Raw genomic sequence first — 13,558 nt, 5'->3', positions numbered from 1 at the left:
TAGTGAATAATCCTTCATTTAAACCATCTCATATCGATAAAACATATAACCAATGGGAAATAATGGGAATTAAAAGGATCGGCGATATGTCTGAAATGGGAAATCTGTTATCATTCCAACAATTACAATTAACATTTAAGTTGAAAAATAACCAATATTTTAAGTATCTTCAGATTTGCGATTTCATGAAGAAATATATACAAAGACATCAAACTATAATTTTAGACCCACTGGAAGAAGCAATGAATATTGCTCTCACAGAAATTAATATCATATTTATATAATAGTATTTTAAATGTAGAGCTACCATCGACAGAGGCACTTAGAGAAGATTGGGAACGATAATTAATGATAAAAATCACGAAAGAAACACGGGAAAAGTATTTGATACATATACACAAATGTTCGATTAATGTAAGATAACTTAATTCAATTAAAAATTTTACATAGATTATATTATTCAAAAACTAGACTGAATAAATTTTGGAGCGATATCTTTGAAATATCTACAAAATTATTCAAGATAAAAATGGAGCCTAACACTGAAATGATGGTACTTGGAGTAACGGGAGACGGGAACAAACTGAACACATTTCAAAATTCATTTTTTAATTATGGGTTAATAATGGCAAAAAAACATACTTAAATTTTGGAAAAATACACCCATACCAACGCTTAAAATGTGGATTATAAACATGTTGGACACAGCACATCTTGAAGAAATGCGATTCCTCCTAACAGATAAACCAGACCAATTCTTAACGAGTTGGTCTCCATTTATCGACTTCTTGGAAGCATATGTTGCAACAAAATCGTTTCAAAACCAATTGTTTCAGGACTGGGTGAAGGACGGTCAAGAATATAAATACCTATCTCCTACTTTCTACTCTCCTTTTTAAAAACTTTTTTTTTTCTTTTCTCTTTTTTTTTCTTCTCATTCACTCTTTCTTCCCTTTAGTTTTTCACACACCATACATCACACGTTTTTCTATTTTCTATTATCTATTCTCTTTCTCTCTTATTTTATTTTTTTTAAATGAAGCTGTACGTAAAATGTAACATGTCAATATATATTTGGCACCTTGGTGCCACATTACCGTACTTCTAATAAATTAAAACATAAAAATAAATTTAAAAAAATAAAATAAAATCAAACGTTCCTGTTTTTACCTCATATCCCTTGATTCCATTAGCCCAATGAGCTTAATATAACTCTTAAAAACATTCAGTGAATTGGCCTCCACAGCCTTCTGTGGCAGAGAATTCCACAGCAACTCTCTGGATGAAAAGGTTTATCCGCATCTCAGTCCTAAATGGCCTACCCCTTATTCTTAAACTGGTTCTGGACCCCCCAACATCGGGAACATTTTTCCTGCATCTAGCCTGTCTAATCCCTAAAGAATTTTATGTTTCTATAAGATCCCTTCTCATCCTTCTAAATTCTAGCGAATACAAGCCCAGTCGACCCATTCTTTCATCATATGTCATTCCTGCCATCCCAGGAATTAACCTGGTGAACCTACGCTGCACTCCCTCAATAGCAATAATGTCCTTCCTCAAATTAGGAGACCAAAATTGCACACAATACTCCAGGTGCGGTCTCAACAGGACCCTGTACAACTGCAGTAGGCCCTCCTTGCTCCTAAACTCAAATCCTCTCGCAATGAAGGTCAACATGCCATTAGCTTTCTTCACTGTCTGCTGTACCTGCATGCTTACTTTCAGCAGCTGATGTACAAGCACACCCAGGTCTTGTTGCACCTCTCCTTTTCCTAATCTGACACCATTCAGATGATAATCTGCCTTCCTGTTCTTTCCATCAAAGTGGATAATCTCACATTTATCCACATTCTACTGCATCTGCCATGTATCTGGCCACTCATCCAACCTATCCAAGTCACCCTGCAGCGTCATAGCACCCTCATCGCAGCTAACACTGCCACCCAGCTTTGTGTCATCTACAAACTTGGAGATGTTACATTTAATTCCCTTGTCTACTCTAAATCGTTAAAATATATATTGTAAATAACTGGGGTCCCAGCACCAAGCTTTGTGCCATCCCACTAGTCACTGCCTGCCATTCTGAAAAAGGCCCATTAATTCCTGCTGTTTGCTTCCTGTCTGCCAACCAATTCTCTATCCATGTCAATACCCTACCCCCACTGCCATGTGCTTTAACTTTGCGCAATATATATTTATGTGTGTGCGTGCATGCGTGTGGTATTTTTACGTGCACAAAAGGCAAATATCTGAGCCTCCCAGTGAATTGTTCACTAATTGTTTGCTCGTGTCAATTTGAGTTGTCCTTGCAGTCAGCAGACCTGAATTCTTTCCTACTAAATCTATAGTATACTCTTTCTTCCACAGTGTCTATGAATAATCGGAAAATGCGCCAGGTGGGGGAGGGGGATGTAAAGTATATTTTTTCTGTGAAGAGTTTACAGTACTTCACTTATAAACCAGAGTTTTTTAATATCTATTCACATATCTATTAGTATCTGGTTTGCTATCAGTGCTGTACTCTTCATACGATTCTATTGATTCTCTCTCTCTAAATAATTCTTCATTGAATGATTCCCAATAATGTTTTTTTCCACAAGTGATGCTCCTGAAAGATTTGGGACTGAGCACACATTCCTGGTGAATTTATTTTAAAGGCTCTACATTTGCCACTTTAAATCACTGTGAATTTTCATTTATTGTGGTTCGTATGGTGTGTTAGTGTCTAGCCAAGCCTCTAAAATTTGGATTATTTAATAAATCTGACCTGTGTGACCATTGCATTCCACCCCTCACCCACAACTTTCTTCCTCAAAGGACCTTGACACTGGATTTTAATGATTTGGTAGGAGACTGACTGGAAATTGGTTTGCATTACATGTCATGCTGGATTTGGAGCATGACTCAGCACTGACTCGCACTTGCCCCGCTGGATGTGAGAGCCAAATTAACTGGTCGTATTCACATATCCCAGCTGTAAAGGCCTTACATTTTTAAACATTATTGTTGAAGACTTGAAAAAACTCAATGGGATTCATTTAAAAGTAGGTTTCAAAATATAAAATAAGCTCCAAAACCTAAATATAAAATATTAAAATAACTAAAGCACTAGTATTTCCTGGAGGGCCAATACCCCATTTAGATGAATATGGTTGTTATTTTGTGTGGTCTTATACCTGGAGATGAAATGGCTCCCATTTCTGAGGCTCGCTGCACTCTTGACTGGGCACAGAGCACATAGACATGGTGGTATATGATATTGGGGACAACTGAGGCAATTCATTTGTTTGTGTATGTGCAGAAGTTCAATGTATTGGAATCATGGCACTCGGTCAACACAGTTCAAAGTAGTGTAAATTAAAACAATTTGCATTTGTTAATACTTTCGCTGCTTAATTTCCTTTTTGACGTAGGCAAATGCTGTTTCTGAAGAGAACAACTGATTCCTTGAATTGCAACATCACCTTGCTCGAATTTGAGATGCCAATTTAACGTTGATATGAAGCCAGAGATGCTTTCGTGCTTTGAGTGGAAGGATGGAAAACACCATTTTGATGGAACTATTATGGATGGAGCAAAATTAAATAATTGCCAGACGAAAGATTTTTAGATGGTCTGATTAGGCAAATATGAATAATCTTAATAAAGGCAGTGTTGTGATTTCCCTTTGGAGTTTTAATTTCCTATCGATCGGCATGAATGATTCAATGCCCTCAACTGTAACAAATTATGTAATTTATCTGAAGATTATGTTCTTAATGCTAAGTAAATATCAGTATTGACTTGTTGTAATCTTAAATTTAAAAAAAATGCCATAATCATTGCTTAATATTTGGATACTTATTATAGGTACTGACAAGTTGTAATATGAATTATGGTTAACAAAATATATTTTCCTTCAACAAGACAAGGTGTAAATGTACTGATTTTATTACAGGTCTCTTGATGCTTCATTTAACAATTTCTAATGTGATTTAAAAAAAAATGTCTGTACTTGTATATATGGAAAAACTAGATTTTCTTTTAGATATTACAATAATAAACTGAATTTGTGAAATGCTTGTGTGCAAAGTATGTTCATTTTTACACAGTGGATAACTAGTCTGTTCATGCAGTGTAATTTATGGGAAGAGTACCAGTTAAGAGTACCAGTGTTACTGGTTGTAACATTTCATCATAAGAAGTTAATGCTTCCACTCCAGTCTGGCGGATTCTGATATGGCTAATTTAGGAGCTGCAGTCATTGTAACAAGTAGGTGTTTGACTGAATGGGTAATTTAGTTTAGAGATACAGCGCGGAAACAGGCTCTTCCGCCCACCGAGTCTGCACCGACCAGTGATCCCTGCACATTAAAACTATCCTACACACACTAGGAACAATTTACACTTCTACCAAGCCAATTAACCTACAAACCTATACGTCTTTGGAGTGTGAGAGGAAACCAAAGATCTCGGAGAAAACCCACGTGGTCACTGGGAGAAGAATAAGTGGTGGGTTTCTTAAATGTGTGAGCAGAGAGACAGAGGGGTGTAAAATGAGGCGAGAAGCAATAGGTAGCAAGGTGAAAAGTAAAAGTGGCAGGCAGACAAATCCATGGCAAAAATCAAAAAGGGCTTTTCAACATAATTGTATAAGGGGTAAGAGTGTTGTAAAAACAAGCCTGAAGGCTTTATGTCTCAATGCAAGGAGCATTCGTAATAAGGTGGATGAGTTGAATGTGCAGATAGTTATTAATGAATATGATATAATTGGGATCACGGAGACATGGCTCCAGGGTGACCAAGGCTGGGAACTGAACATCCAGGGATATTCAATATTCAGGAGGGATAGACAGAAAGGAAAAGGAGGTGGGGTAGCGTTGCTGGTTAGAACTGAGATTAACGCAATAGAAAGGAAGGACATTAGCTTGGAGGATGTGGAATCGATATGGGTAGAGCTGCGAAACACTAAGGGGCAGAAAACGCTAGTGGGAGTCGTGTACAGGCCACTTAACAGGTAGTGGAGTTGGGGATGGCATCAAACAGGAAATTAGAAATGCGTGCAACAAAGGTAAAACAGTGATAATGGGTGACTTCAATCTACATATAGATTGGGTGAATCAAATTTGCAGGGGTGCTGAGGAAGAGGATTTCTTGGCATGTATGCGGGATAGTTTTCTAAACTAACATGTAGAGGAACCAACGAGAGAGCAGGCTATTCTAGACTGGGTATTGAGTAATGAGGAAGGGTTAGTTAACAGTCTTGTTGTGCGTGGCCCCTTGGGCAAGTGTGACCATAATATGGTTGAGTTCTTCATTAGGATGGAGAGTGACATAATTAATTCAGAAACAAGGGTTCTGAACTTAAAGAAAGGTAACTTTGAGGGTATGAGATGTGAATTGGTCAAGATAGACTGGCAATTGATTCTCAAAGGGTTGACGGTGGATAGGCAATGGAAGGCATTTAGAGACTGCATGGATGAACTACAAAAATTGTTCATCCCAGTTTGGCAAAAGAATAAATCAGGGAAGGTTGTGCATCCGTGGATAACAAGGGAAATCGGGGATAGCATCAAAACAAAAGATGAAGCATACAAATTTGCCAGAAAAAGCAGCCTACCAGAGGACTGGGAGAAATTCAGTCCAGCAGAGGAGGAAAGGGGATTAATTAGGAAAGGGAATATAGATTATGAAAGAAAACTGGCAGGTAATATAAAAACTGACTGCAAAGGTTTTTATAGATATGTGAAGGGAGAAAGATTAGTTAAAAACAAACGTAGGTCCCTTGCAGTCAGAAACGGATGAATTGATCATAGGGAACAAGACCAATTGAATAACTACTTTGGTTCTGTCTTCACTAAGGAAGACATAAATAATCTGCCGGAAATAGCAGGGGACCGGGGGTCAAATGAGATGGAACTGAGTGAAATCCAGGTTAGCCGGGAAGTGGTGTTAGGTAAATTGAATGGATTAAAGGCCGACACCACAGTGGTGGGACTCATCAGTGGAGATGATGAAACAATGTACAGGGAGGAAGTGAAACAACTAGTGGACTGGTACGGCAACAACAATTTAGCATTAAACGTCGACAAAACAAAGGAGATAATTGTCGACTTCAGGAGGTCGCAGCCAAAACACTCCCCTCAACATCAGTGGCACCACGGTGGAGAGAGTGGAGAGCATAAAGTTCCTCGGAGTGCAAATTATAGACAGTCTCACCTGGTCCAGGAACTACACTGGGATTGTCAAACTGGCCCATCAGCGACTGCACTACCTGAGGCAACTCAAACAGGCCTCACTCCCCAACAAAATCCTCAGGACTTTTTACAGGGGCACGGTGGAGTCTGTACCCACGTACTGTATGAACACGTGGTACTCCAACAGTAACTGCTCAGACAGGAAGTCTCTGCAGAGGGTAGTGGGGGGGAGCAGAGAGGATCATTGGCGTCTCCCTACCCTCGGTACAAGAACTGTTCCAGAGCCGCTGCCTGTAAAAAGCACTGAGAGTAGCTAAGGACAAACTGCACCCTCTCCACACACATCTGGATCTCCTGCCATTAGGCAAGAGATACCGTAGCATTAAAGCCCGGACAACCAGACTGCTAGACAGCTTCCTGCCACAGGCTGTGAGGTTGCTAAACAGTCACTCCACCTGATTCTACTGCTTTGCACTGACAATTTAATAACTCTGGCACTGGCCACTCAAATCAGCTGCCCTGGACATTTTATGACTGTTTTTACTGTATTTTAATATTGCTGTTTTTACCGGCACTTTTTAACTATTCGTAATGTTTTATCAGGGACTAGAATGTTTTTATTGTTTTTATTATGTGTGAAATGTTTAAGTTTTATGTGCGATGCTCCGGTATTCCCTGGGAAACGTCTTCTCATTTTGCACTGTACAATTGTTGCTTGCAAGATGACAATAAAGGTTGAATGAATAAAGGATAAATCCCCAGGGCCAGATAGGCTGCATCCCAGAGTACTTAAGGAAGTAGCCCCCGAGATAGTGGATGTATTAGTGATAATTTTTCAAAACTCTTTAGATTCTGGAGTAGTTCCTGAGGATTGGAGGGTAGCTAATGTAACCCCACTTTTTAAAAAGGGAGGGAGAGAGAAAACGGGGAATTACAGACCAGTTAGTCTAACATCGGTAGCGGGGAAAGTGCTAGAGTCGGTTATTAAAGATGGAATAGCAGCACATTTGGAAAGTGGTGAAATCATTGGACAAAGTCAGCATGGATTTATGAAAGGTAAATCATGTCTGACGAATCTTATAGAATTTTTCGAGGATGTAACTAGTAGAGTGGATAAGGGAGAACCAGTGGATGTGTTATATCTGGACTTTCAGAAGGCTTTCGACAAGGTCCCACATAAGAGATTAGTATGCAAACTTAAAGCACACGGTATTGTGGGTTCAGTATTGATGTGGATAGAGAACTGGCTGGCAGACAGGAAGCAAAGAGTAGGAGTAAAAGGGTCCTTTTCAAAATGGCAGGCAGTGACTAGTGGGGTACCGCAAGGCTCGGTGCTGGGACCCCAGCTATTTACAATATATATTAATGATTTGGACGAGGGAATTGAATGCAACATCTCCAAGTTTGCGGATGACACGAAGCTGGGGGGCAGTGTTAGCTGTGAGGAGGATGCTAGGAGGCTGCAAGGTGACTTGGATAGGTTGGGTGAGTGGGCAAATGCATGGCAGATGCAGTATAATGTGGATAAATGTGGGGTTATCCACTTTGGTGGCAAAAACAGGAAATTATCTGAATAGTGGCCGATTAGGAAAAGGGGAGATGCAACGAGACCTGGGTGTCATGGTACACCAGTCATTGAAAGTAGGCATGCAGCGGGCAGTGAAGAAAGCGAATGGTATGTTAACATTCATAGCAAAAGGATTTGAGTATACGAGCAGGTAGGTTCTTGGTGAGACCACACCTGGAGTATTGCGTACAGTTTTGGTCTCCTATTCTGAGGAAAGACATTCTTGCCATAGAGGGAGTGCAATGAAGTTTCACCAGACTGATTCCTAGGATGTCAGGACTTTCATATGAAGAAATGATAGGATATGGATAGACTCGGCTTGTACTCGCTAGAATTTAGACGATTGAGGGGGGATCTGATAGAAACTTACAAAATTCTTAAGAGGTTGAACAGGCTAGATGCAGGAAGATTGTTCCCGATGCTGGGGAAATCCAGGACAAGGGGTCACAGTTTAAGGATAAAGCGGAAATCTTTTAGGACCGAGATGAGAAAAACATTTTTCACACAGGTGAATCTCTGGAATTCTCTGCCACAGAAGGTAGTTGAGGTCAGTTTATTGGCTATATTTAAGAAGGAGTTAGATGTGGCCCTTATGGCTAAAGGGACCAGGGGGTATGGAGCGAAGGCAGGTACGGGATACTGAGTTGGATGATCTGCCATGATCATATTGAATAGCGGTGCAGGCCCGAAGGGCCGAATGACCTACTCCTGCTCCTATTTTCTATGTAAGCGACTAGGAAAGGTTTCCCCCTTACCCCTCCCCCACATAGAAAAACTAAAGAATCCCCAAAACAAAACTGTTAGACAAACTAAAATTAAAAAAAGATAGGAAAAAACGGACAGGCTGTATGTAGGCAGAGGCGCCTTCAATGCAGCGCCCCTAGTGGACCTAGAGGCAGACAAAGGAATATATAACCAAAAGATACTAAAGCAATGGTGTTGTCTTAGTGGGTGACTTTCACCATCCAATATTGACTGGAACTTGCTCAGTGCCAAAGAATCAAGTGTGGCGGATGTTGAGGAGTATTGAGAGGGTTTCTTAAAACAGTATGTGGACAAGCAAACCCGAGATGGGAACATGCTGGACCTTGTTTTGACAAATGAGCCCAGCCTGGTGATTGGTGTTTCAGTGGAAGTGGATTTTGGGGATAGTGATCATAAGTTTATGATTGCTTTGAATAGGGAGAAGGGTGAACCTTGCAGGAAAGCACAAAATTGGAGAGTGGCAAACTACATTCATGTTACCAAAGAAAAAGTTTTCATTTGCATATTTTTGTTGTGATATAGGGCATTAGTACTGCTATTGGTAACAATGCTTGTTTACCTTTGAAAATGTGCAATTTAAAGTGCAATATAATACAACTAAACTAAAGGCAACATGGCAAATCAGATAAATTAACTTGTGGTCTGAAAATATTATTTTTGAGTATTACTTCATTTTTCGATGGTTTTTTATTGCCTAATTTATTGCAGGAAGCTAACTATTTGTGCTGCAACTATTTTATTTGGCAACAGCAGGGTTGCCGTTACGATTGAAGTCAGTGAAAGTAAGAGCCAATAATTAGACTGGAAACAGAACCCATCAGTGCCATTTGGAAACTAAAAGGCTGGAATTTTAATTAGTTGCAGCGGTCTTACTGTGAAACAATTTTCACTTCACAGCAAACAAAACTTATGGCCTCAAATGTTATACTCATTCTCCAGATGGTGTCATGTATCGGGAAGGGACAAAGTTACCTCCTAGGATCACATTCCTTTGGTATTACTTTGTAATTTTGCTCCTTGTTCACATGAGTAAGGATGTAACTATGGGGCAGATTTGGAGGGGCCTCAGACCCACCTTTTGTGCAACAAAAGCAGGTGTTTTTCAGCCTATTGTTACTGGAGGAAAGCAAACTGACCATGAGACTATAGTACATAGGGCCATTTAAACTGACATAGAAGCAAATGCAGAAGTGGCCAGGGACACAGTTAGTGGAATAGTTTGTTTTCTGCAACCAGGAGTGTGAATTCGGAAGGTTGTGTTGTCTGCCTATTGCTAGGATTAACGACATCCCCATGGGGTTGTAGAACAACAACAGAAAGATCCAGTTGTCCTGATCCATAGAGCTATCAAACACTTTAGCAGGACCTGACCCATGTGCAAATCGGCCAAGTTCAATAAGATCAGACAGCTGAAGGTATGGAATGAAATAAATGTGTTTTAGTTTATAGGTCATTGACACAGTACTGGGAAACGGGGACAACAGTCACTTGAAGGAAGGTACACAAAAATGCTGGAGAAACTCAGCGGGTGCAGCAGCATCTATGGAGCGAAGGAAATAGGCGACGTTTCGGGCCGAAACCCTTCTTCAGAGTCACTGGAAGGAGGCAGCAATTAGTGTCCCAGTGAATCAAATAACTTCAGCTATTCACAGGGTCTCGGTGTGACCACACCTGGAGTATTGCGTGCAGTTTTGGTCTCCTAATCTGAGGAAAGACATTCTTGCCATAGAGGGAGTACAGAGAAGGTTCACCAGACTGATTACTGGGATGACAGGACTTTCATATGAAGAAAGATTGGATAGACTCGGCTTGTACTCGCTAGAATTCAGAAGATTGAGGGGGGATCTTATAGAAACTTACAAAATTCTTAAGGGGTTGGACAGGCTAGATGCAGGAAGATTATTCCTGATGTTGGGGACATCCAGAACTAGGAGTCACAGTTTAAGGATAGGGAAGTCTTTTAGGACCGAGATGAGAAAATCATTTTTTACACAGAGTGGTGAATCTGTGGAATTCTCTCCCACAGAAGGTAGTTGAGGCCAGTTCATTGGCTATATTTAAGAGGGAGTTAGATGTGGCCCTTGTGGCTAAAGGGATCAGGGGGTATGGAGAGAAGGCAGGGATGGGATACTGAGTTGGATGATCAGCCATGATCATATCGAATGGTGGTGCAGGCTCGAAGGGCCGAATGGCCTACTCCTGCACCTATTTTCTATGTTTCTATTGTTCGGGGTTTAAGTTAAATAGCTGAAGCAAAATTGGGAGTGAAGGAAGGTTCAGGTGAGGGGAAATTAAGGGTATGGTGCAGAGTAGTAGTGGGGTAACAATAACTAGATTGTCAAGGAAGGATAATGTGTATAAACTAGATCACAGCTGTAAATTTGACAGTGGCAAATAGTAAGACAAAATTAAGGCTCTTTGAGTGCACACAGAATTTACAACAGGACAGATAAACTGACAGCACAACTGGAAATGATCTGATAACTGTTACAGATACATGGTTGCGAGGTGACCAAGGTTGAATGCTCTAGGGAACTTGCGTTTCAGGAGGTGAGGCAGAAATGAAATGGAGGTGGCCAAACCTGTTAATGAAAGGTAATATTCATATCGTAGTGAAAGCTGACATGGGCTCAAAAGATCAGGATATAGACTCAAAGGTACACAAAAATTCTGGAGAAACTCAGCGGGTGCAGCAGCATCTAAGGAGCGAAGGAAATTGGTAACGTTTCGGGCCGAAACCCTTCTTCAGACTGATAGGGGGTGGCGGGGAGAAGGAAGGAAAAAGGAGGAGGAGGAGCCCGAGGGCTGGGGGATGGGAGGAGACAGCCTGAGGGCTGAGGAAGGGGAGGAGACAGCAAGGGCTAACAAAATTGGGAAAATTCAATGTTCATGCCCGCAGGATGCAGACTCCCCAAGCGGAATATGAGGTGCTGTTCCTCCAATTTCCGGTGTTGCTCACTCTGGGAATGGAGGAGACCCAGGACAGAGAGGTCGGATTGGGAATGGGAGGGGGAGTGGAAGTGCTGAGCCACCGGGAGGTCAGGTAGGTTCTTGCGGACCGAGCGGAGGTGTTCGGCGAAACGATCGCCCAACCTTAGTCTCACCGATGTAGATCAGCTGACATATAGAGCAGCGGATGCAGTAGATGAGATTGGAGGAGATACAGGTGAACCTCTGTCGCACCTGGAACGACTGCTTGGGTCCTTGAATGGAGTTGAGGGGGGAGGTAAAGGGACAGGTGTTGCATTTCTTGCGGTTGCAACGGAAAGTGCCCGGGGAGTGGGTGGTACGGGAGGGAAGGGAAGTATTGACAAGGGAGTTGCGGAGGGAGCGGTCTTTGCGGAAGGCAGACATGGGGGGAGATGGGAAGATGTGGCGAGTGGTGGGGTCACGTTGGAGTTGGCGAAAATGACGGAGGATTATTTGTTGTATGTGACGGCTGGTGGGGTGAATGATTATTTGTTGTATGTGACGGCTGGGTCTCCTCCATTGCCAGAGTGAGCAACACCGGAGGAACAGCACCTTGGGGATTCTGCATCCTGCGGGCATGAACATTGTATTCTCCCAATTTTGTTAGCCCTTGCTGTCTCCTCCCCTTCCTCAGCCCTCGGGCTGTCTCCTCCCATCCCCCAGCCCTCGGGCTCCTCCTCCTCCTTTTTCCTTCCTTCTTACCTCCAGCATTTTTGTGTACCTTCGATTTTCCAGCATCTGCAGTTCCTTCTTGAACAGGATATAGACTCAGTTTGAGTGGAGGTGAGAATTAAAGGGAAAGTGCCTTCTGGAATAATCTCCAGCTCTACCCCCGACCCACCTTCATTGTACGCACGCACACACACACCTAACCATAACTATGCTGAGGCACAGCATACAGGTCAGGTAATAGTGAGAGCCTGCAGGAACGCTATTGTAATAATCCTGTGTGACTATAAAGTCAGAGAATGGCCAATTCTAGTTGGATAAAGTAGATTATGGAATTTAGTTCGGAGAGATACACTGTGGTACTGCCCAGGTGTTAAACTGAGTTATTTTGTCAATCTAAAGTCAACTTGACTCAAACGCTTGGAGCTGTTGAAATCGATTCTTTATTCAGCTGAGACTAGTCTCTGAACCTTCCAATCAGAGCTGATCATGGAAGTGGCGGCGCTGTGATACAGCTGCGGCTCGCCTGCAGTCTGTCTGTTTTTACTTTTTATGTTGTTTTTTTTTGTCTAGTTTAGTACATTTTTTGGTTATTAGGTGGTGTTATGTGTGTGGGGGGAGGGTGAAACAGAGCTTTCTGTCTCTCCCTTCGGGGGAATGCGACTTTTTGTCGTATCCCCCTTCTCTTCCCCCGTCTGCGCTGAGGCCTAATGGCGGAGCTGGCGGCCTCCAACCTGCGACCGACCTCGAGGGTCCGGAGGTAGAGCCAGCCAGGACTCACCAACGCGAGGCTGGCCGTCTTCGAGCTGTGGCGACGTCCGGGTAGCGGCACGACTCGGCGCTCCGGTGAGGGCGGACGGTGCGGGGCTGAGACACTCCTGTGCGGCCGGCACGGCTACCTGCTGGAAGGCGCTCCCGTGTGAGCAGCCCGGTGCGGGGCTGAGACGCTGCCATGTGGGCGGACCGGCTACCGGTTGGAAGGCGCTCCCGTGTGAGCAGCCCGGTGCGGGGCTGAGACGCTGCCTTGTGGGCGGCCCGGTGCGGAGCGGAGACGGTGCTACGGCGGCTGAGGCGGCGGCAACCTGGATCCGGGGCTCGGCCGCGGGCCAGTGGAGGACAATGTCGGGAGCTCGCAGGTCACAGGCTGGTGCCTGTTTTCCGGAGCACCCGTTGCAACAGCTGCGGGCAGCTTCGACCACCCCCCGGGTCGCGGAGCTTGAACCGCGGGACTGACTTACCATCGCCCGGTGGGGAATCGCCTCGGCGCAGAGGGAGAAGAGGAGGGAAGAGACAGTAACTCTAAGACTTTTGCCTCCATCACAGTGAGGAGGTGTTTGGTGAACTCACTGTGGTGGATGTTAATTTGTGTTTATTGTGTTTTGTTATTATTACATGTATGGCTGCAGGCAAC

The 13,558-nt window shown here is 43.0% G+C and overlaps 1 protein-coding gene across 1 annotated transcript in view; it reads left to right on the top strand.

Annotated features, from left to right (window-relative positions):
* The window catches only part of cdo1 (cysteine dioxygenase type 1), a 31,651-nt gene extending 27,594 nt beyond the window's left edge, over positions 1-4,057 (top strand). Inside the window, exon 5 of the mRNA XM_033017456.1 lies at positions 3,414-4,057. Coding sequence (XP_032873347.1) covers positions 3,414-3,443 — 30 coding nt within the window. The 3' untranslated portion in view covers positions 3,444-4,057. The remainder of the gene's footprint in view (positions 1-3,413) is intronic.
* The last annotated feature ends 9,501 nt before the right edge of the window (positions 4,058-13,558 follow it).

This window comes from Amblyraja radiata, chromosome 3 (assembly GCF_010909765.2).
Source record: "Amblyraja radiata isolate CabotCenter1 chromosome 3, sAmbRad1.1.pri, whole genome shotgun sequence".
In the NCBI taxonomy this organism is placed as follows: Eukaryota; Metazoa; Chordata; class Chondrichthyes; order Rajiformes; family Rajidae; genus Amblyraja; species Amblyraja radiata.
Note: the sequence above shows the minus strand (reverse complement) of the source record. Positions and strands in the feature narration are given on the sequence as shown.